Source organism: Stegastes partitus, unplaced genomic scaffold (genome assembly GCF_000690725.1).
Source record: "Stegastes partitus isolate 25-593 unplaced genomic scaffold, Stegastes_partitus-1.0.2 Scaffold3661, whole genome shotgun sequence".
Lineage (NCBI taxonomy): Eukaryota > Metazoa > Chordata > Actinopteri > Pomacentridae > Stegastes > Stegastes partitus.
The window spans coordinates 3721-28564 of NW_007581392.1; the positions used below are offsets into that span (position 1 = coordinate 3721).

The 24844-nt window shown below is 39.5% G+C and overlaps 3 protein-coding genes across 4 annotated transcripts; 2 read left to right on the forward strand and 1 right to left on the reverse strand.

Annotated features, from left to right (window-relative positions):
* The first annotated feature begins 694 nt into the window (after positions 1-694).
* On the forward strand, positions 695-2375 carry LOC103376087 (hemoglobin subunit alpha-1-like). The gene is made up of 3 exons (XM_008306448.1): positions 695-856; positions 937-1144; positions 2152-2375. The coding sequence occupies exons 1-3, from the start codon at positions 762-764 to the stop codon at positions 2278-2280; spliced, it is 432 nt and encodes a 143-aa protein (XP_008304670.1). The 5' UTR covers positions 695-761; the 3' UTR covers positions 2281-2375.
* A 5103-nt stretch (positions 2376-7478) lies between these two features.
* nprl3 (NPR3-like, GATOR1 complex subunit) lies at positions 7479-19908 on the forward strand. 2 transcript variants are annotated; one of them, XM_008306450.1, is made up of 14 exons: positions 7479-7856; positions 8892-8961; positions 10424-10462; positions 11155-11287; positions 12387-12461; positions 13704-13857; positions 14021-14099; positions 14191-14328; positions 15664-15820; positions 16391-16497; positions 16801-16930; positions 18022-18211; positions 18311-18503; positions 19205-19908. In XM_008306450.1, the coding sequence occupies exons 1-14, from the start codon at positions 7664-7666 to the stop codon at positions 19368-19370; spliced, it is 1824 nt and encodes a 607-aa protein (XP_008304672.1). In that variant the 5' UTR covers positions 7479-7663; the 3' UTR covers positions 19371-19908. The 2 variants fall into 2 exon arrangements, with proteins under 2 accessions (XP_008304672.1, XP_008304673.1); XM_008306451.1 differs by lacking the exon at positions 10424-10462.
* mpg (N-methylpurine DNA glycosylase) lies at positions 19868-23165 on the reverse strand. The gene is made up of 3 exons (XM_008306449.1): positions 22788-23165; positions 21000-21204; positions 19868-20731 (listed from the first exon to the last, which is right to left on the reverse strand). The coding sequence occupies exons 1-3, from the start codon at positions 23013-23015 to the stop codon at positions 20280-20282; spliced, it is 885 nt and encodes a 294-aa protein (XP_008304671.1). The 5' UTR covers positions 23016-23165; the 3' UTR covers positions 19868-20279.
* Positions 23166-24844: the final 1679 nt, after the last annotated feature.

The following is a 24844-nucleotide window of genomic DNA, read 5'->3' on the forward strand; positions in this document are numbered from 1 at the left end:
ATCGCACCTTATAGATGTAACAACTTTCGTATTTTCTACATTACAATTTAGATTTACATTAATTTGTGTACCCTGCTTTTACCTTTTCAAGACATATTTTGATCATTAGCTGTAAGTAATCTAACAACTCATAGCTTCAACTTAATAGTGCCATTCATGCGGGTAAACAGTTGAAAGTCAGAAATAATTTTTTGATGCTTTAATCAAACAGCAGCAACAAAATAAATACATTTGGTGTAAACTGAAAGTATTCCACTGTAGGATCTTGTCAACTCTTTTGAAATGTATTTCCAGGTTGGCACAAATTTGAAACAGCTCATTCACATGAGTTCATGTTGATAAACTGGCCAATAAATTCAATTTGTTTATAACTGGTTCTCCTAAATGTTTTAAACCAACACTTATAGATGTGTTTGGATCTTTTTTTCCCCACTCCCTGTCACCGGAAATGAGTATTTTAGATTTTTTGTAGTGCGCACAACCTAATCAACTTGAATTGAATTCACAGGTGAAGCCCAGTTGCTAATTACTTATGATTAACTTGCGATTTCGTCATTGAATTATAAACTTCAGAGCCACCGTGGTCATTTTATTTTGTTTTTATCTCATGCAAACTGCAACTCATTATTTGGAACCTGTCCAGATGCACAGAGCCTATCTGTATTGGAATGGGTGTGCCCATGCTCAGTTTCATGTATAAAACCCCCCATGGTTGGTGCTGATCGCGGTATTCAACTTTAACCAAACAATCAATAGACAAGATGAGTCTCAACGCAACTGACAAGGATGTAGTCAAGGCCTTCTGGTCCAAAGTGTCTGGCAAGGCTGATGAGATCGGTGGTGACGCCATGTCCAGGTAAATATCTCCCCAAACTACCCGACATAATCTGAATTGTTATCCATCTATTAATTACTTGCTTATTATTTTCCACCCAGGATGATTCTGGTGTACCCACAGACCAAGACCTACTTTGCCCACTGGAAGGACTTGAAGCCCGGCTCTGGCCCAGTGAAGAACCATGGAAAGATTGTGATGGGTGGAGTTGCTGATGCTGTGAGCAAAATCAACGATCTGACTGGGGGTCTTCTGACCCTTAGTGAGCTGCATGCCTTCACTCTGAGAGTGGACCCTGCTAACTTCAAGGTACTGAGGATGATTGACGCACACCAGTTTCTGAAACTCATTTTTGTATTTGCTCTGCATAGCTCATAAAGCTGTAAAATGAAAACATTGTGCATGTTGAAGTGGTAGAAGCTGAAATTGTGGCTCTCTGGCTGCAAGTCTTACAATGTCAAAACAAACAAACAAAGCAAAAGAAAAACAGCACAGACAGACCCAATCATAGTGCATCACTGTGTGACTGCACTGCTCTTCTCCAAATTCTCTCAATATTGGAGCACCCTGTAGATAGATTAATGACAGGATACTGCAGCATGCATGACATAAAAGTTTTGTCGCTCTGGGCCGTTTTAACCTGTAATCTTTCTCAGAGACGAGTGCACCTCCAATCTGCAAGAGTCTTAGTGTCCACTGTCCTTGATTCTGAAGACCACCATGGCATTATTTTGCGGCAACTTCACTAAATTTTGTTTTCTAGTTTTTTTTCTCCCTCTCTTATTCAGTTGAAATACAAATATGACAGTGTCATGAATCCATAAAGATGTATGCTAATATAAAATCAAAAGTCAGAGGTTCTTTCAGCTGCAATGTCTGTATGTTACTAAAAGTCAATCTAGGACATAAGTGATGTGTTTTTGATGCCGTGCACACGTTAACCCTGATAACAAGAAGGGCCCATAAACGTCCTGATGTGTTGTCCATCACTTATGCACAATCCTGTCACAGGCACAGCTGATAAATGTAACTTTTAAGCCTCATAAGGAAACACTGAGATACCACAGTTTGATGCATCAAAGTCCTGTTCCTGTGTGAGAAGGAGGATGGAAGTCAGTAAGGCACTTTACATGCTGGATTAGTCTAAACCCACTTTAAAAAAAAACAAACAAAACAAAAATAGTAAAGAAGTCTACTTGTGGCTCTTCAGCGTTTGGTCAAGTACTGAATTTTCCTCTTGTGATCCAATCAAATATTAGGCTAGAAATCAGATGCATTTGCCATCTGTCTGAATATTGTATCATCTTTTTTTCCAGATTCTGGCTCACAACATCCTCGTGGTCTTGGCCATCATGTTCCCCACCGAATTCACCCCTGAGGTCCATGTGTCTGTGGACAAGTTCCTGGCTGCCCTGGCCCGGGCCCTGGCTGAGAAGTACCGATAAACTGTGTGCAAGAGCAGCAGCGATAACGGACAGCAGCATGGGCTTGTACTCTTTCTGTTTGTCTGAATTTCAATAAAGAAACAAATGCAATGAAACAGTCGTGCAGTGTATTCCTATTGTGTTGGTACACAGGTTTCATGTTAAGTCAATAGTTCCAACATTAATGAAGCAGGGTTTAAATATATATATATTTAAATTGGCCAGAATTAATACAGAGGAGCTTTCAAGAAATAGCTCACATTTAATCCAAGAACAGGAGGGATTTTAGGGTGTATCTTTATACAGCTATTACAAAAACAGACTAGATTGTAGACAGGCCTAATTTAATATTAATATTACAGTATACATTTTTAATTTGCATTACTTTCTAATGTGTTTTAAAAAGGTGCTATGTGAATAAACACACAAACAGGCAGTGTGTAATACTGTGCTTTTATAGGCCTATACAGCGCTCAAGGTTTTTGTGTTTTGTTTGTATTTGTATTTTACTCCATTTTCCATCTCACAACATTTCAGATGTAACTATTATATGATAATAACAATACATGATATTATAACATGTGTATAATAGAGGTGTGATTCTGTTTGATGACTACTTTTACTGTTGATGCTCGAATGGGTTATACACTTTAGATTTCTAGTTTATTTTTGTTTTTATATTGTGGTAGGCATTTGACAGTATGAACTGCTTCCATCACAGGCTTTAACATGACTAATTTATTTTACCATATACACAAACTGGGAGAAAGCCAAAAAAATTAATGGATTATGACTGCTACGGCTGCCTGGATATCAACAGTGAAGTCTTTCCCAAAATGAACTCATCTGCACCTGGAAAGACCTGCAGGACTCCCCATAGATTTATATAGATATATTTCTTCTTCTAGTCCTGCATGGGTTAGTGTAACATATAACTTTTCAAAGAACTTCTTCCAGAAGATATGCAACTGAGATGAGTTGGATAGTGAGTTGGTTAAGCTAAATGTTGCTGTGTGGATGTGCAAAAATGGTGAGGAAAGGACAAATATATGGTCCTAACCTTATGTCAGAAAATAGACTGTGTTGATTGTGTGGTTAATTTCCTTGTCTGGAATGTAATAAGAAATAACACATTAAAGTCTCAGCTTTAATTTAAGTAGGTCTACATCATTATAGGCAAAAGTGTGAATGAGATATAGTCTTTTAACTGAAAGAACCTAAAGTTTTGAGGTAATTGGACAGAAACACGTGTCATGTTGTAGAAACTAACTGTCTGTAATCTTTAACCCGCAGACATCAGCAGGAGCTGGCGATGCTCCTTCTGGCCTGCAGCCATCATCAGCTGTTGCTTGTTGTGGGGATTCTGCTTTTAGTCTCGTCTTGGAATTGAAATGGAGCAAATGAACTGGGCAGTTGAAGAAATTCCGCTTCTTCACCCTGAAAAGCAATCTGGTTGCTGTACGTTTAAGATCATTATCCTGCAGAATGATGAAAAGCTGTCCAATGACAAAAGCACCACGTTTACCTCTTTTAGGCCACAAACCTTTCCTGTTTGTTTCCATACACTGTGGAATTTCCATCCTTTCGAGAGAGGTTGATTTTTACTTCATTAGTTTACAGAAATACGTTGCATTCATTTAACACTCTGCATTAACAAGTTTTCCAAGGCTGAGAAGCATCCCCACATCATGATGCTGCCACCACCATGCTTCAAAGTGGGGATGGTGTGTTTGTGATGATGTGCGGTATTTGGTGTCCACCAAACAGAGCATCTAGTCTGATGGCCAAAGTCAAGTCAAATTAAATCAAATCAAGTTTGTTGTCATTTTTCTGTACATACAACAGCAGTAAAGGCAAGATGAGAGAGCGTTTCTCCAGGATCCAATAATTTTAAACAATTTAAATAAAGAAGTGTTTGCATATCCAGATCAGCAGTTCAGCATTCTGACAGCTTGTGGAATGAAGCTGTTGATCATTCTGGAGGTTCTTCCTTTAATGCTCCAGAAACGTTTGCCTGATGGTAGCAGTTCAATCAGTTTATGGAGAGGGTGTGAGGAGTCCCTGACAATGTTCAGTGCCCTGCTCCTGCATGGCTCTGGAAAAGTCCTTGCACAGAGGTGAGGGAAACTCCGATGACCCTCTCAGCTCCTCTAACTGTCCTCTGCAGGGCTTTTCTGTCTGACATACTGCAGCTGGAGGACCATGTTGAGATGCAGTATATCAGAACGCTCTCTGTAAAAAGTCCTGAGGATGCTGGCAAGGAGAGAGGCTTTTTTCAGCTTCCTCGGGATTTGCAGTCTCTGCTGGCTCTAGCTCAGGTCCTGCGAGATCTGCACTCCTAGAAACTTGATGTTCTTCACTCTCTTCACTGTGTAGCCACTGATGCTGAGGCTAGCATGCTCAGGACGTGACCTCCAGAAGTCGATTATCATCTCATTCGTTTGTCCACGTTGAGCAGCAGGTTGTTCTTACTGCACCAGCCCTCTAGGTGTTTCACTTCATCTCTGTACATTGATTCTTTGTTCCTGTGAATAAGTCCCACGGCATTGGTATCATTCATGAACTTAATAATCTGGATCCCCTCATGTGTGGCTGCACAGTCGTGTAAACAACAGTGGACTGAGTACACAGCCTTGAGGAGATCCAGTGCTCAGCGTGATGGAGTTGGAGATGTTCTTTCTGACTCGGACAGACTAGGGTCTTTTGATCAGAAAGTCCAGGACCCAGAGACATGTGGTGGTATCCAAGTCAAGTAGGAGGAGTTTCTCTATTAGTCTCTGGGGGATGATAGTATTAAACTCTGAGTTGAAATCAATGTACAGGATTCTAGCGTAGCTGTCTTTATTTTCCAGGTGGGTGATGACTGAGTGCAAGGTGGTGTATTTTGCATCCTCTGTGTAGCGGTTGGGACGGTAAGCGAACTAAAGGGGGTCAAGCGATGCAGGAAGGCTGGCTGTGATGTGTGGTTTGACGAGCCGTTCAAAACACTTAGTGTTTTAGTCATTCAGACAGGCTACAACTGATTTCTTTGCCACTGGAACTATGGTGGATCTTTTGAAGCATCTGGGGACAATGGCCTGACTGAGGGAGATGTCAGAAATGTCAGTCAGCACATCTGCCAACTCGTCAAGCGCAGACTCTGAGCACATATCCCGGGATGTCATTCGGTCCTGTCGCTTTTCATGGGTTGACCCTGGCCTCAGTAGACCAAACCTTTTTCCAGTTTATTTCAGAGTCTACCATATGCCTCTGGTAAACTCCAGTCAATATTTAATACAAACCTTTTCAACAGTGGCTCTCTCTTTGCCCTTCTTCCATAAAACTTTGAGTGCAGAAGAACTTGGGCAACAATTGTTAAATGCACAGTCTCTCCTATCTCAGCCACTGAAGCTTCTAACTCCTTCAGACCAGTCATAGGTGTTTTGTTGGCCTCACTCATTAGTCTCTTTCTTTCGTTTGTCTTCATGGTGGAGTTATATTCAGGAGTACTGATTTACCAGTGACTGGACCTTCCAGATACAGGTGTCTTTATACTACAGTCACTTAAAACACATTCACTGAACTCAGATGATGTCCATTTTACTAACTGTGTGACTTCTAGTACCATTTGGCAGCACCTGGTTGAATCACTTTAATGGGGGTGAATAGATATGCAATCACTCATTTGACATTTACTATTTCTAGTTAATTGACATTACTTAAATATTAAATTGGTTCTACAACAGATCTATGTGAGACTTTCTGCATCTTTCTGAAAACTGAGTTCCAATACTTTGTTCAGTGTAAACAAATAGACTCTCTTGAAACAACAGGTTGAGGTACTGTTACAGCCTCCATCGAAAGTGAGAGGTTGATTAACTTTCAGACCACACAGCGAAGTGGATCAGTACTCATTCAGATATTTACTATTCATTATAGCTATACTTTGGGAGGGAAAGCACTGTTGCCAGTTTTTCATGAAAAAAATGTGCAGTTTGATATAAATGGGTGGGGTCATCTGAAGTCAACGATAACAGTGCACTAAAAATATCATGAGGCCATGGCTGAAAATCAATGAACTGTTGCCAAAATGCACAGAGTGCCAGTAGCCTAATTCCTGTTTCATCTTTATTTAATGGAGTCTCATCCTCTGATGTGTTTTTTAGTGTGGGCTTTGATGACTTAACAGTTTACTGAAACTAAACTCAGGCTAAATGTATTTTATGAGAGTCCTTTAGCCCTGATGTTTCCTTTTTGCTGGGCTGTGTTTGCAACACATGCATCTTTCTTGTAAACTTCTACAAAAGCTAACCTTCAGGGAATGTTCTCTGAGAGTTATCTGAAGGTTCCTCATTGCTTAGTGGTGTTTAAAACAAACTGTGATTTTCTTGTAAAATTCTGCAGACTTTTTGTCAGGGAACATTGCCTTCTGAAGGTTCCTGTTTGTTGGGGTTGGTTTATGTCTTTAAAACCCATCAATAAACAATGGAAACCAGTTCCCTGGACATGGCTTAACAATTACATACTGTTTCAGATCAAATTTGACCAGTTTTGACATTTGACAGCAGTGAAAATACCTTAAACATCATTCTTTTAGCCTGAAATGTGACGACTTTTCCTAAAATGACCCAAAATACACAAACATGAAAATATTTAAACATTTTATACTTCTGTACAGGTGCTACAAATGTTTCTACACCGAGGCTGCTTTGGATCAAATCTGACCCTTAAATCTATGGATTTTAGATCAAACAGTGTGGGTCAAATCAAGGAAAATGGTGATTTAAGGGAATCTTGAAACCGTGAAACTATACAGGCCATGTTTTATGTGTATTTTTTTTATTTGCATTTATCAATGTGATATAGGCTATTTAGACATTCTAAACAGGTCTGTAGTTTAAAATTTGGTGTGGACACTGAATATGAGGGAATTCTTGACAGGAATTCGTCACAGTATGGTCCTGATCAAAACTGACCCGAACCATACTGTGAAGGCATAAAATATGAACAGTATCTTTGGGTTAAGTTTAGTGTTTGACCAGAAGAAATGGTCTGTGGAGGACTAATCCATGTTTGGGAAACTGAGAGTAAGTTATCAAGCTTTTAGGACACATAGATGGCTGACTGAAGCTACGGAAGGACTGCTGATGCTGAACCAGGGGGAACCTTGGAGCCGCCGTCCTTGTTCCAGCCGAGCATTTCTCAAGGTGACACAAAACAATCGCAGCGGTGCAGTGGATTGACAAGCCCAGGGAGGATTTCAATAGACAGGCCGCAAAGTTAACTCCAGGCAGACAGTTTGTGTAGGGCCGGTGTGTGTGTATTTGTACAGACTGCAGCTGAAGCAGGCTAACGTTCGCTGTGTGCTCGCACGGACACTTTGTTGTGTCGCAGCTAACGTCCAGTTAGCTAGAATGCTAACACGATGCTAAACCCATCAGCCGGGTTACCAGATGACCGAAAGTCCATGTACAGTCAGTCCCAAAACAGCGTGTACAAAAGCGGCGACAAAACCAGCCCTATTAGCGTCATACTGGTTAGCTCTGGCAGCCGAGGGAACAAACTACTTTTTCGATATCCTTTCCAAAGAGTCGCTGAGTGTCCGTCATCTCTTTCAGGTAGGCGTAGCATTAGCATTAGCCAGAGTAATGAACAGTAAATCAGTTACTCTGTCAACAGAAACCCTTGACTTCATGGTGTCACCATCACGTATTTACACATTTATAAGACATGTAGACAGTAACAGACACCTCACAATATACTGCAATACAATGCATCAGCATCATTTTGATGTGATTGGTAGCTTTTAGGTTTATTCTCCTGTTCCTCTTTTTTTTTTGCATACATCATTGTGGTAGTTTGAGATTAATATGAGACATGTTGATGAATTTGAGGTGATTAGTATTTAATTACTCCATATTTAGAACTATTTCACCTACTTCACATCTAGAAGAACAGTTGTTAATGTAGCTTCACTTGCTAAATAATAATATGTGCAAAAAGCTAACTTGGAGGTAACAGTTAATCAGAATGTCATTGAAATCACAAGATGTCCAAGTTCAAATGATAAATTGCAGGAGCTACATTTTTATAAATAAAATTAGCATTGTGTTACCTAAAAAATTAGATTCTACAGGCGTAAAGGAACATCCTAAAGCAGCAAAAATCACATCCATAATTTATATTTGTGGAAATATAAGTGAAAAAAATCACCATTCACAATAAAATTCTGACTCATTTGGCAATCACAATATGATTATTAGTCATTTTTTGAAAATTGTTCTGCCCCACTTGGAGGCACGTAGTCTCACCAGCATTTTAAAGCTGACGCTCAGTGCCTGAACTGCTGATGCCTTGTGTGGCAGGTAGGTCAGGATTGAGAACTTGACAAACACTGGAAAGTGCAACAGTGATCGCAAGTTGTATTTCTTACAAGCCCTGAGAAAGACCCTTACTACAATGAGCTATAACTTCATACAGTAAAAAAGCTTTAAGCAGAACACAACACCGACACACGTGTAACGGTCAGTGAGTTGTCGTCAGTGGAATATCATATATGTTGTTGTGGTTCTTCACTTGGTTAAATGTTGTGACTCAGATATGTTTTTCTACTGTTTCATCATGACTAACCATTGCTACTATCTGTTCACAAGCAAAACAACGGAGTCCATATGCACTGCACACAACTGGAGATGGTATTGAAGATCAGGATGGTGATTCAAGGTATTCTTTTGTCTTTAAATGATATTCTTAATTCATACATTGACTGTACGGGTCCAGAGTCCATTCTGAGATCCAAATGAGCATCTTACGCTCATTTTGTTTTTCCTCCCTCTTGTTTTTGGTCGTCTTATTTGCCCCACCAAAAACACAGTTTTGGTTTTTTTTCAAAGGAATTGTGGAGTTGCCTCATTGTTACGTTAGCCTGTGTAGTAGAGCATTGCTAAGCTTCATTACAATTCTAATTTAAAAACATAACACAAACTTTTGTGTGGTCTAAACTTTGTTGTGCTAGTGATTTTTTCATCTCCACGTTATCCATAGAAATATGATGATAAAGCATCATTACACAGTCTTTAAAGTACGTTAAATCAGCTTTCATTTTGTTGTTTGTGATAGAAACCATGCCAGCGATGGGTCACAGGTGAAATAGTGTACTGACTAAAACATGCACCATTTGAGAAGGAAGCCACTCTTAAGTAAAGTCACAACAGTATAAAACTCACAAGTAGTTTAAGAATTTCACAGATCAATTTGCCAAAACATAAGAGGACAAGTAACCTTGCATGATGAGCACCTGAGCAGTCTGGACTGTCTGTGGCAGATGAAACATGAACTTATACCTGTTTGCAGCAATGGTGTCGATGTCTGTTTGTCAAAAAAAAAAAAAGGCCCAGACATCGAAGCTTTCATTCTTGTCTGTTGTTTCCAACAACATTTAATTTTCCTCATGCTGCCACTCCACGGATGGTGATGCTGGTCCGTCGTTAGTTGGTTGAAGTTGGGCTGTGGGAAGCAGCCACGAAGTGAGAGTTAGACTGTCTAAGAAGTAAATCAATTTAGCAAACCAGGCCTAAGCAAATAAGAACTAAGACAAGATCAAGAAATTTCTTTCCCCTCAAATTTTACCTTCTGATTTACTCTAAACAGGCTTTTATCATGTGCATTCCACTCTTACAGTTTTGTTTTTGTTTTTTTTGACCATTTTAGAGAGATGATGTTGAGATGTACAATGGTAAACAGCACAGCAGAGATTTATACAAATGAGTTTACCATAAAGCCATTCCCAGAGCTAAACATGTAAGGCAGCTGTCGTATCTGTCATTCTTGTCTTGGTTTAGAACCTGGTGGCAGCATTTAAAACTCACTGCATGAACCTGTTTCATTGTATATTGTTTTGCAGTGTTTGAAAGCTTAGTTGTTCTTGATGACAGTTTCAGGCTTCCTTATCCATATAAACTGTCCTAAGATAGACATTTGTCAACATTACTGACATGAGGGCTTCATCAGGGTATACTAGCTATTGGCTTGAATCAACATGCAGACCAGCATTTTCACATCACAGTATCACATGTTTGTTCGGGTTGTTTTGATGTCCATTTTATGCATTTAGCCCAACTGTGTGTTGCATTTTCCCTTTTGTTTGCTTTTTTCTTCTTTTTTTGTGGCCCAATTCCCATTTCAGAGAACAAACTCCACTAACTGACGAACAGTTGGTAGCAGGGTAAGACCAAATCATTCTAAACCACCTTTCCTTCGCTTAGATCACCCCCTGTCTTTTTGTCCCCTTCTTTTTCCTATTTTGTGACCTAAATGGATCTCCAACCCTAATCTTGGTCAAAATCCTTGTAAACGATGGAAAGAGGATGAATCAGTGCTGGGGTTATGGAAAATCTGTTTAAAACTATTGGTAAAGTTTTGATTGACATTGATCATATTAGCTCTAGCATGGAGACTCAGCATTGCAGGACAAAATTCAAATCAAATGGAAACTACGATAAAGCAACTACTTCACATTCATTTCCAATTGTGGTGGTGGAGTAAGTCCATACTGTGTTTAATTTTTCTCGAAGTTAACACCTTAATTTTTACCCCTTTGATCGCAGCATGAGTTACTTCAGTCAAACCAGCATGAGTCTTTCACACTCTTTATTCATACAGCAATTTCACTTTTTCTGCAAGGAGGCCTCTTCCTCTTTTTTCCTCTCCAGTAGCCACACAAACTTTTTTATTTATACTCTGATTGTTGAATTACATTTCAAGCAGGTGCATCTGATTAATGCAACCCCTCTTATAGACAGGAATGTAAAACAGTGTAAGCAAACTGAGCTAATTTAACCTTTCTCAGCTGTTTCTGTGCTGTAACCTCTTTGCGCCAAGCGCACTCTCTTATTGAGTCTGTTCTTCCTTTTCAAGGTTCTCGGACATCATCCTCGCCACCATCCTGGCCACCAAGTCTGATATGTGTGGAAAGAAGTTCGAACTGAAGATAGACAATGTTCGATTTGTGGGTCACCCTACCCTCCTTCAGCATCCTCCCATCATTCAGGTAGGAATAAAATGACTCAGCAGTTCTTCTTGTGTAGAACAAAGTAACTGTAAACACCAGGTTTTTGTCATTATCTTCTGGTCTGACTGTTTGTGAGGAAAATCAGCATGTTGTACTCTCTTTTTCCCCACCTGGTGAAAAAAAATATTGTGGATTCAATGTAGTTCTACACAGAATAGGAGTGCAGCAGAGCAAGTGGCACTTGAAGGAGTTTAATTAGTGGGTACGGTGATTTGTGATGTGTTTTTACAGTAACTATTACTTAGTTAAAACATTAACAACACCATCTCCCTTTATGTTGCTATATTGTTGTTCTATGACCCACCCAGTTCAAGGAAGCTTTGAATTTTGGTAAACACATTGAAAACTTGAGCAGTGCCCTCTGTTGACAGTTTTCTAGACTGATGATTCACTGCATGTGTTGCCAAGATGATGGTATTTTAGATGGAGACCCTGACAAGATGTTAAAAACTTTAAGCAATTCACACTGAATGTTTACCCACAATACGACCCACTATTGAAAATAACAGCTTAAGTTAGACTGCAGTACAATCAAACAACATGTATTGTATCCAACTGTAGAAATGACCATAGATTTCTGTCAGCACCTCTGTGGAACACCTTCAGCCTGAACTGGACATTTCAGTTTGGATAGAGCTTGATTTATCTAAAGGGCTGTATGATATTGTGTGGGTGCAGCTTTTATAATGACCGCGTCTTCACTTAAACGTTTTGATAATCCAACATCATTGTCATTTTACAGGCAAAAAAATTGAAAAAAATTACATTTTCTTGTCAAATGAAAGACTTTGCTTCATTATTTTGCCCAGTTGTTTGAACAAAATAAAACATCTACATTTTTCACACTGGGAAGTTGTGACAGATATTTTTCACTAACGAAGCGATATTGAAAATAATCATTAGTTGTTATACGTAAATAAAATACTGACAAATGTCTCTGTGCTATATTTGTGAAGTATTTAACATAATGTATATCAATTACTAAACTCTAGACTGACATTTTATTTTATAAGATAAGATTTTTTTATTTTTTTTTAATTTTTGCATCATGTGAAAAGTTTGTCTTCTCTTTGTGCAGGTTTCTAAAACAGACCCTTCACCTAAGAGGGAGATGCCTACGATGATCTTGTTTAATGTGGTGTTTGCATTAAGGGTAAGAAAAAAGCTTCTTATGATTTTGATTTGTAATTATAATTTCCTGCATTTTAAAGTGTTTGTAGATATTGAAGCTTAAATTGATATTTAAATGTTTTTGCATTCAAGTTAGCTGTCTGTGGGTGGGACACAAATGTTGTGTTCTGTTAATCTGTGTGCTCTGTGAATGGGAGCGGTGTGTGTGAGTGATAATATTCCAGTATACTCTATCTGTGAGAGCATGGGAACTCAGAGGGGGGGCGGGCCAGTCTACTGTGCTTAATCATGCTGCCCAAAGAGGCGCAGCCCATTCCTGCCCATGCTGAGTCACTGTACTGAGTAAGTCTAAGTACAGCTGAGAGGGGGCAAAAAGTGCTCAGTCATGCTTCGTCATAACTGTCGCAACTGTGGAAAAGAACAACAGTCCTATTGGGTGATTTGAATGTGGTGCATTGTGTATACATACTGCTGACTATTTTTTATTTGATGTTATTCTAAATGTTTTTTCATACTGTTTTTCGTCTTTGTATTCTTTCAATTATGAAACAATGACAACTGATCTATTGACCTATTCGAAGAGACAATCACTGATTTTATTTTCCATTTATTTTGTGTTTTATTTCATCCCAAAGGGCAGATTATAAGAAACACCTCCTAATATGTTGCAGTGCAATACAGCACTTCTGCTAAACTTTAGAAACACAACAGAAATGAGGCAATGTAAAGGGTAAAGTCATTCTGAACCTTACAAGTGATATAAATTATTATGTAGCTTTTGTTTAAATCTGTATTAAATATATCAGGAGACATGTAAGTGTAATTTGAGTTAGGTGTCTGTTGCATGCGAACATCTTCACATGAAGAGCTCAAAAGTCATTTATATATTAAAGGCACACATGCATTTGACATTTTAAGAGTTAACAGGCTGGAAATGTTTGACATGAAGGTGAACTGAGCTCCAAATGAAAGCACTGATGATGCAAATAGTTTAATAGGAAATCATTTAGTGCTAATACAGACAACCATCATCTATACACCGCACTAGGGTCACGGGGGGCTGGAGTCTATCCCAGCCGACCTTCACCTCAGGATGAAGGCAGGGGACACCCTGGACAGGTCACCAATCTATCACAGCGCTACACATAGAGACAAACAAGCACACTGACATTACCCAGTGCTAACCACCGAGCTACTGTGCAGCCCCTAATATGGACATTTTTTTTTTTTTGTCAAATTATAAACCTCTCCTGTGTTTCTACAGGCAAATGCTGACCCATCCGTCATCAGCTGCATGCACAACCTGTCACGCCGCATCGCTATAGCCCTGCAGCACGAGGAGCGCCGCTGCCAGTACCTGACCCGAGAAGCCAAACTGATGCTGGCCGTCCAGGATGAGATCACAACCATGACTGAGAGTGAGATACACACATCCAATTTGCAGCTCTGCATCAGTCGATGTACAGCTTCACAAAATTCACTGTGTATTTTGGTAAATTTTTTGTACAACAATGTCTAAAGGCTAATATTGTATGTGAGGATATTGTTTTGACAGTGTTCTTTCTCTCCTGATAACGACAGATGAAAGCCCCCAGTCCCCATTTAGACAGATTCTTCCAAAATGTAAGCTCGCCAGAGACCTGAAGGAGGCTTATGACAGGTGTGTGATTAAGCACACTGCACATTTATTTGTGGCTTCTTATATACTCTGCACAATATATATATGTTATTGATGTAAATTTTTTTTTTAGCCTTTGCACTACTGGTGTGATGCGACTACATATCAACAACTGGCTGGAGGTGAGCTTCTGTTTACCACACAAGATCCACAGGATCGGCGGCAACTACATCCCCCCAGAGGCATTAGAGCGCAGCCTTAAGGCTATAAGGTATGTCTGACTTTCATTATTATACACAGCATTTTTTTTTCCTCCTGGTATCTTCGATATGACATTATACTACAACTAACTTGTTCACCGTCGATCACATGGGGAAGATGCGTTTTTAAACTTTTCTCTGTAAAATACAACTGAAAGTAACACTTCTACCAGTGCCCCAATCAACAGTTGTGAACTGTGATATTAAAAATGACCTATCCCAACCTGCCACAGATACTCCACCCCACAGTCCACTTCTCAAGGCATAGACACACATATAAAGTTACTACAAGTGCTATTACAGATAAGGCTTTTGGAGTCCAATATTTGATATTGATATAATAAATACTATTAACCATAATTACATTACCAAGACACATATATAATATTTATAACTTATTCAGTTTAATTCAATTCAATTCAATTTTATTTGTATAGCGCAGTTTACAACACACGTCATCACATAGCGCTTAACATATTAAGGTACAGACCTTACAAATTTAAACAGAGAACCCAACAGGCGGCCATCTGCCTCGACCGGTTGGGTGAGAGTTCGGTTATATCAGTTTATATACAGTTTCCTCCTATTTTTTACGCAAATATTATACCTTTTAAGAATAAAATTACTTACTGACCATTAATGTCCTGCTTTTACCTTCATGTTTATACAGTTTATGATCTACTAAATTTCTTTCATTATGATAATAATTTGTTAGAAAATACAATCCAGCTGTGACAGTCAGCTAGGAATGTGAAGGTACAATATTTTCAGTTGACCTGGTTAAGGAAAAAGACTTACTACAAGGAATAAAGTTAAGAATCTAACACACATACATTGACCTGCACTAAAATGACCAACTAGTTTATGCAATTGCATAATGACCAAACAGAACAGGATTGTTAGAGTCCCTCTTCATCTGTGTTGTTGGATGTTGAACCAGAGCTAAGCTTGTCCAGTAAAAAAAGCCAGAATCCTTGAAATTGATTGTGTGGTCTCTCATCAGTCAGTCATGGTGTGTCTCTTTAACAGCTGGGCTTGAAGAAACCATGCAAAGCTTTCTGTGAGCCATACTGCCACCTACTGACATGTCTGCATGCTTGCTGTAATTTTGATCAACATCTACATTCACTGTCTTTTGAAGCTGAACAAAATATACAAAGATGATGTTTGTGTGAATGTATTATAGCCATGAAATGCTAACATGTGCAAAAAAAAATCAAAAATGATCAGTTTACAGAAGGGTATGCATAGAAACTGGTAATACAGTATATTTCTTCTGATTTCTATTTAAACTTCCTCTTACTAATAAGGAGTTCCTGTTGATCTGTTATTCTTGGTTCCCGTAGACCCTATCATGCCCTGCTACTGCTGGAAAATGAGAAGGAATTGCTCCACCAGCTTCCCCTGGACTGCTCACCTGCGATGGTTCGTCTGATCAAAACCTGCTCAGCAGTGAAAAATCTGCAGCAGCTTGCTCAGGACGCTGACCTGGCCTTACTTCAGGTGCAGAACAGTCACACTACCTTCACGCTACTTCACAGCTTTGCACCTTAAACCCGCCAAATGTAGTTTTCTGACTTTATGTCATTTCCTGACCTTTCTAAGGCAGTTATAGTGAAATACAAAGCATTTTTCGTCACTGTAAAAGCCAAATGATAGCAGTCACTAAGAATGTGGTGATTGTATTGCATTTTAAACCTTTTTTTGTAGATATTATAAAAAAGAAAATACATTTTATTCATACATGTAGTACATGTGCAATATGGGGAGAATCAAAAATACAAATGAAATGAATACAACAGTTGGAATGATATTATATAGTATGTCTGAGATCTATTGAGAAATATACCATTAGATATTATTCAACCAGAAAGGGTTCTTGAGTGATAAGCGCTTACTGCCACCTAGTGGGCAATGTATGTAATGCAAATATAAGAGTGTTCCCATGTGTAGTGGAAAGAAGTTCTTACATTTTCCTGCTACAGCTAATTTACAATTGTAAAACATTAGCTCACTTAGATCGTGCTATTTCACATCATATAGGTCGCTTGAAAAATGTTTCCTCTCTCTCAGATCTTTCAAATTGCTGCTCACTTGGTATACTGGGGCAAGGCTATCGTCATCTACCCGCTGTGTGAGAATAACGTCTACATGCTGTCTCCTCATGCCAACATCTGTCTGTGAGTATCTGTGATGTGATGGTTGGCTGCACCAGTTCCTGAAGAGCTAATGAACCACAGTACTGCTGAGCACTCATCCATGCCATCACCTCATATAGAGGTTTAAAAAGCTCATCCCTATGAATACTAAACAGTGATTGCTAAAGCGTCTGCTAGTTAAATCTTCTCACGGTGTATTATGTGAGAATTGGGTCACTGATAGTAGTTACAACATTATGTTTTGTTTTTTTGTTTTTTTTTAAAGTCATGTTACTTAAAAAGATCTGTGTTGTTGAATATCATGTGTCACTTCTCCCTGAATAGATACTCCCCATTGGCTGATCAGTTTGCCCAGCAGTTTCCTGGTAATGATCTGCCCTCCATGTTAGCCAAGTTCTCACTGCCCGTCTCACTGGCTGAGTTCAGAAACCCGCTGGAAGCTCCTGCACAGGAGGTAGGATTATGGCAACAGTAAAAAAACAAAACAAAAGATAATAATAATAATAATAATAATGACATCACAAAGGATTGTAGGAAAATACCCAATCTTTTTAAAATTCTCCTCATGGTTTTCTCCCATGTTGGGGACGTGGTCTGTTTTCTACGTGTGAGCCTTTGTTTTCAGAAATAAGGAGAAAAAACAATATGTGACCCATCTGCACGAAATCGGTCGCGTTGCGCCTTGGGCTATTATGCGTAAACAAAAGTGGCATGTTGCTACCACATGACGCAAATCACGGGACAGGATTGGCTGGCAATGACATATTGCTCGCGGCGCCTGCGCACAGGTGATGTCCACGGCTTCTTTCTGGTGTTACTGCTCATGCACGCTGACAATATTTGACAGCGATATGGAGCGTAATATTACATATTATGTTACCTGCATGTAGAAGACAACTAAATGGATCGATCTAATTAATAAACCCAAAATCAGTATTTTATCATGTGTTAACGTAATTCGGGCTGTATCTTGGATAAAGCCCAACGTGCAATGCGACTGATTTCATGCAGATGGATCACATATGTCTAAATCAAGACTATCCTATAAATAAAAGTAAAATGAAGTTTGGGGGAAGACATTTGAGTTACAAAATAATATGTCTTGTTTAGGAAAATGTGTTTTGTTTGTCATTATGAATAAAAACATTATTGGACAAACGTTTATGAAAACAAAAGTTACCTTCCTGTTTTCTGGTACATCTTGAGTATTTATAAGGCTATTGCTGTAAATTGAGACACTCTGTTGTAAGAGCAAGACCATCTGTTGTTGTCCTCCGACCCATCTTGTTTTGGCAGAGCTTTTGAGGATGAATTATAAATGGCAAAAGGGACATCAACTCCAGCGTCTGCATCTTCCATTTTATATGAGGACAAGATCAGAGCCAAGGCTCTTTCCTGCAGCTCTATTTTAAGCTTGTATGGTGCCCTTGGCTGATTTAAAGCATGTTTGATCTAGTTACATGAGCATGATGAGTTTCACTTGTTCAATATTTATCCTACGCCCAGCTGTAATGCAGTTTGCTGCCCTGCTCTGCTCCTGGCCAGGCTCAGCTGATCCAGATGGTGGTATGGATGCTCCAGCGCCGCCTGCTGATCCAGCTGCACACTTATGTTTGCCTGTTGGTACCGCCCAGTGAAGATGAGCCTGGGCTGAGGGATGAAGACCCTCCCCTTGCTGCCCGAGTCGGAGGCCGCAGTCTCAGCACCCCAAGTGCTCTTAGTTTCGGTTCACCGAGTATGTCCTCCCTCAGCTCTTTCTTCTTCCTCAGCTCTCACAGGTATAACAGGTCATACATAATCTATGACAAGCTGTCTGTTTTGTCCTTGTGTTTAGCCAGCAGTGATGATATGACCCTAACCAGTCCCAGCATGGACAACTCTAGTGCAGAGCTACTACCTGGTGGAGACTCCCCGCTCAACAAGAGGATGACGGAGACACTGCTTGCCAGCCTGTCAGAGCATGAGAGGCAGGTTATTCTTAACATCCCTGCTGCACAAAATCCAGAGGATCTGCGGATGTTTGCCAGGTAATTAAGTTTGCCTTAAACAGACAGACAGAGCATTTACGGTGCTTTATATTTAGTGCACTAAATGCTTTCCAGCTCACCATTGTTGTCTGGTTTCATACATTCAGAATATTCATTGTTTTGCTGCATTTTCAAGTCTAAGAGTGGTGCAGATTAATGACGTGAGCCGATGACATTGTTTTATATTTTCAAAGAAATGCTGCAATTAACCGTACAATCTTAACCCAACAAGTTGATATTGTACTTCCTGAGACAGATTGCAACCAATAATTTATTGGACTAATCTTTCACAATGTGACATGTAATAAATTTAACACAATCGCTGCTGTCACTTAGTCTATGAAGGCCTCTTCACAGATGGACTGAGTTTTATTGAGCATCCAGTGACTCATTATGTTATAAATCACTATTAATGCTTTGTCTCTCTGGGAATTGGAAAATGTTTGTGCAATGGTTGGCTAAATGAAGCTGTTTTAAATGCATTCACAGAATATTGGGAAACTTAATTGGAAAAGATTGGCTGAGGAGTTGAGATAACTTGTCAGCTGTTAGTTGTGTGCATATTGTAAGTAGAGAGGGTCCAAACAATCAGACAGTCAGAACTGCAAAAGTTCTGTCATATGGATGATTTGCACTGCAAATGACTGAGTGAAACTCTAGCTCTCAACCTATTTTTTTGCTGTTATGTTGACTGCTTCCAGGCTGTTACACTATTTCCGGGGACATCACCACCTGGAAGAGATTATGTACAACGAGAACATGAGACGCTCACAGCTCAAGACGCTGTTTGACAAGTTCCGCAGTGTCCTTGTGGTGACCAACCATGAGGATCCCATTATTTCAATTTTTCAGTCACCCATGGAGTAGTGGCACAGACGCATCAGCTCTCAGCAACTGGAAAATGTGTCAGTTTGGGAGCAGGTAATAGCCTGCTGTGCTCACAGCTAAGTGCTCTAAGTGCTGTTTTAAAACATATTGACATGATTGCATTAATGTGTGCAGATTTACAAAATGTAAAAAGTGTTTTTCCCTTATGAGCCAAATGTTTGTTTACAATATTAAATTATTTTGTACATACCAGACATGCCTTTAGGCTTCACTGTGAATATTGGAAGGATTGGTAAGGTGGGGGGTTGACTTCATCTTCCCCGGTCCCAGATGTGTTAGATCATCTGTGCTGGCTTCAGAGGGGCACACTGAGTAATGATCATTCCAGACCTCCAGCTACCTCTCCCTTAGAATCCCAGAGGTGGGGAGAGAAAGACAGCAAGAAAGGGAAGAGTCTAAACATCAGACAGGCTGTTTTTGCTGAGAGGGAAACGGAGCGTTCCAAACATCTGTGAAATCACTGAGAGGAGAATTTCCCAAGTGTGAATGTTTATTAAAAAGTGCAGATGAAATGAAACGTGGAACGCTCATGAATGTGTAAAGGTACAATTCACAACTGTTTTTTTAACAGGCACTGATGAGCTGAGTCTTGTTCTAGTTCTTCAGTATAGTTGCAATTGATTACTTTCCAGTACAACCCTTAATCAGATCTAAAAATGCAAAATATCAAAATAAGTAGCAGCTAACAAAATGGAAGAAGAACCTTTTTTTTTTATTGGTTAGGATATTAACTGATCATGGACTTTATTCACCTATTTCAACTGTCAGAAAACTACAAAATTATAAAAATATGATTGAATAATTTCAGAAAGTATTCATTTCGTACGTTTAAGATGTAGTGTATTCACAAAGGGAACACATGGCAGAGTAGTTTCAGGAGTGTTCCTGTTAAGTCCTTTTGACATTGTGCAGTCCTGTGTCAGGCTGCACATCTGAGGGACCTGAATTGTTCATTACATTTCCAGACAGAGACTGTCTCTCTGCCTCTTTGTTCACAACACTAACACAGGGGTGCCCACGTATATAAAACCGCCATGGCTTCTTGGCCCATTCCCCGTGAGATTCGATTCCAACGCGTGGTGCAGATACTATATCGTGGGGTTTTATTGGACTTGCGTCTGGATCCCCCTCCAGCCACACCTCCGGGTCTGAGGCTAAGTCTCGACGGTCAAAACAGCGCGGTACATTTAGGGCCTGGCACAGCTTGGAAGGCCCGTTGCAGAGCTCTTTGTCCTTCAGTGGACGGGCTCCCTCTTTGCGTCTGGCTGCCCTCAGCTCCCTCATGATGGGCTGACCCTGCAGGGGCTCAAGTGAACGCAGCAGCACAGCAGCACCCTCCCCTGGGCAACACAGCACACAATATGCATCAGTCAGCAAGGCTCCACTCAGTCTCCTTCCTTTTGCCCTTTACCCACTGATGATAGAAAACACAAACTACCATATCAGTTTAACATTGTTCTAATGGCCAACACTTTGAGGTGGGACAGTTAAACCAAAACTGGCTTTTTAACATCTCTTACGTTTGCATTTGCAAGCATCAGCAGGTATAATTAATACGGCGTAATGTGCTCAACATGGAGCAGGTGTTTTGGTTGGTTATAGTTTTACCTTCACTGGACACATTCATGCAGAGGTAGATGCCATAGATTGGATACACATAGATTGTGCCTGGCTTCATAAACATGGCTGTGTTCCTCTCGGTGCGTTTGCCTCCTGCTGAGTGTGAGGCCTTGTCCTCCCCTCCCAGATAGGATTCGGTTTCCACGATTCTCCCTCGCAGCTCACTCCCGTCCTCGTACTTGCGGACCAGAACCTGCAGGTACAATCAGACATCTGTTTCTCTTGAGCTGAGTCCATACATGGAATTTTAAGTTAATTAAAGAGTAACTGCTACAAATTTATTTTGATAATCAAAGCATAAATTCCTTTGTTCATCCTTGGCAAAAACAAATATTTTATTAAATCTTTAACAGTCATCTGGATGTCTTGCTTTAAAACAGTTAATCCTGAAAAAAAAGACATTTGAAGATGTTACAGTTTTCTCTGGGAATTTGGAATCTCAGCTTGACTGATAAATCAGTGAGCCGATACTACTGGCCTGTTGCAGATATGTCAGTATTAGGATATATATTATTCGATATGTGCAATGTGCTTTTTCTTTTTTTTAACAGAAGAGATAAATATGCTTGGCATTATTTGAAAATTGTGTCAGCACAGTTTGTCTGCCAGATTGCTCTCAGACTTCATTCTATACAATATTCTCAGAATTTTCTGCAGCACAAGTAGCAGAGTACATATCACAGCTGAGTAGATGATGGTGCCGAGTCAAGTAGTGTCTTCACAGTAAGTTGTGAACTACTTTGTGATATACACTGCTGGAGAGATAATAAATCAAGATCCCATCATTTTCCTTTCTCATAATTTCTCTAAGATATACAGTCGTCCTCAAATGTATCCATAGCCTCCCATTAAAGAAGGAAAAAACAGCTGTCACTGAAATAAGTTGAAATTGACAAAAGTAATAATAAATAAAAATTTAATGAACAATATGACATTGCTTTTGAATTGTGGTTCAACAGAAATTAAAAAAACAAACAAACAAAAAAAAAAACAGCAAACAAGCATGTTGGGACCCGTAAACTAATAACAATCCTTTGAGCCCATCACTGCAATCAAGTGTTTTCTGTAACTCTCATCAGACTTCTGTACCTGTTGACAGGTATTTTGGCCCACTGCTCATCAGCAAAGTGCTCTAATTTGTCCAGATTATTATTTTTTTGTTTGTTTGTTTTTTAAATTATTCTTTCCAACCACAATTCAAAAGCAATGTCTTACTTCACTGAATTATAATTAAAAAATGTTTTATTCATTATTACCTATTTCAGATTCTAGTTATTTGAGTGACTATTGTGAATTTTGTCGTCTTTAATGGGAGGCCATGAATAAATTTGAGGACGGCTGTATGTATATATATAAAAAATATCAGCAGACATGTCAATATTGGAATTTATTTACTCAACATGAGGCCCCAAAATCCAATATTAATCAGGCTCTACATGGAATGGGCATATTTCAGTTTTCCAAGACCATGGAGGTTGAACCAAGGTTGTGGATGAAATATCAAATGCAATGAAGAACAGAAGAGGCTGACATGTGAGTTCATGAGGCTCCTGCATTAAATGAGAAGTGGCATAACTTTCAGATAAGGATGTCTTGTCTCAGGTCACTGTGGCTTTGAAAGACAAAAAAATTAATTTAGCTAGTAGTCTCTGTGACTACTTTTTGAATCTGCTGCACTAGCACACAAATTACTCTAAGCACATCGATCACAGTTATTTATTTGGCTTTTAAATAAAAATCAATGGATGAATAAACAATGTGAGTTGAGAGCATTACCTTGCCCAGGAATGCTTTAGCCAAACTAAGACAAGGTTGGTTGAAAAAGTCCTCTCCCAGCCTGTGCTGCAGGTTGTTCTTGATGAAATAATGGCTTCGCTCAGCCTCTAAATTTGGAGTACTTTGACTCTGAACTGTCTTCTTGAGTTTGGCAGCTTTAAATCCCGTCCCCTGGTCTCGGCCAGGTGCTAAGGCTAATGCTAACTTCTGTCGTTTTCTACCTGCCATAACCTAATCGCAAATTGGGTCGGACTATGAATTAAAAACACTTCTACCACACTGTTACTGAGTATTTCTAAACTCAGGAACAGCTTTTATGTTTTTAAAAATGTATTTGTTGCCTTATGTGAGTCTTGTATGAGCCGTTGTGTTAGCCTGCTAGCATTGCGGAAGTAAAGGTTTGTTTTGTCTCTCTTAAAGGGGCCGCGCACCTTTTATTTGCTCACATAATAAATCAGTCTATTGATGATGTTGCCATGTCTTAATATTTAAGACTGTCTCTGAATTGTCCATCACTTGTTTTTGTCCCCACAAAATTCTCAGACACACCTTTGCACACCAGTGCTTCCTTCTTATACCAGCCCCACTGCTGATAGATAAACCGCCACTTCAACCTGTGGCCTTTTCCTGCTGCTGTCTTATCTTTTCAGCATCATTTGGATAATAAGAGGTTATAAATAGAGCTCTCCACTGCCTGTGTCCAGGAAGTGCAGGGCGCCAGTTTGGCCCCAGGCACCGTGGTGCGTCCATGTGACTCTCTGGAAGACTAACAGCGTGTGACATGCTCGTGCCACTGACTACAATTTCTTGAGTGAAGTACAGATTTGCTGTTTTGTCATGGAGACACACAGTGCTGCTTTGAACTGATGATAACGTGAATCAGGATAATCAACTGCAGAATGGCACACAAAAAATGGATTAAAAGGGAAGACAATGTAGATGACTGTTGCAAACATTTCCATCCTTTTTTTTGGCTTTTGTTTATCTACATGTTTAGCCACATCCACCATCAGATTAATGAATGAAAATGAATGAAAAATACTTTCATAATGCATATAAGCAAAAAAAAAAATAAAAAAAATTCCTCAGGAGATTCTGCAATCGCAGCTCTGAAAGACTCAATCTGTACTGCTGTTCTGTACATGTGTGCTGATCCTTGTCTGTTTTGCACGATTTATGTACTAAAGAGCTTGTGTTGTCTTTTGCAACTTGTTTTAGAAACATTGGAAGTTTTTCAGCGTGAGATGAACCTTCTTAGTCTCTGCAGCCTGTGCAGACTGGGTCTGCAGGAAAGTTTTATTAATACTGCCTGGTCCTGTGGTGACTTTACACTTGCAGCTCCACACCACAATGCCTTTCTTTGTATTCTAGGCTTCCACTCTGTTCTGATGTTCTCCTGTCTGCTGCGCTGAACTTTGGCAGTGTTCTGCTGCCGATCTTCCTCCCTTCAGCTACAAATGAGCTCTGATACATCCCTGTGTTTAGTTTGGAAAGTTTTTGTTAAGGGAGCCTTCTTATGCATTCTGCAGCTTGCTTGGTGCTTTGCTCCTGCATCATGTTTACCTCCCCTACATTTACCTGATCTGATAGGAGCATCCCTTGCTTCTCTACCAAAAAAGTTGCAAAAGAAACACATACGATGTTCAAGTTTGCAGTGTATGCAATGTTATAAGAGTATCCACTCATATGTGTAGCAGCTGTGAAGTGTAAGGTTAGTGCCTCATGTGCAGTAATTGTTTTGATACTCAAGACTTTTCTATTGACGCTTACATGTATAACTCTACATATAAACACATTCATACAATGTTAAATTCCTGTGGAGGAAGAGAAAAAGCTTTCGTACCTTTTCATTTCATCCTATTAATTCTTAAAATGTGAAAAATGAAAAAATAGAAACAGATAAGAATGCAAAGTCATCTCTCCTCTGGGTGGTCAGATGTTCTGTGTGACACTGCAGAAATGGATAAAGAACACATGCCACTGGGTTAAAGGTAAGTTGATTTACGGTAGCTACACAAAAAGTGCCTTTAAAAACTCCCAGCTCAAATATTTGCTTG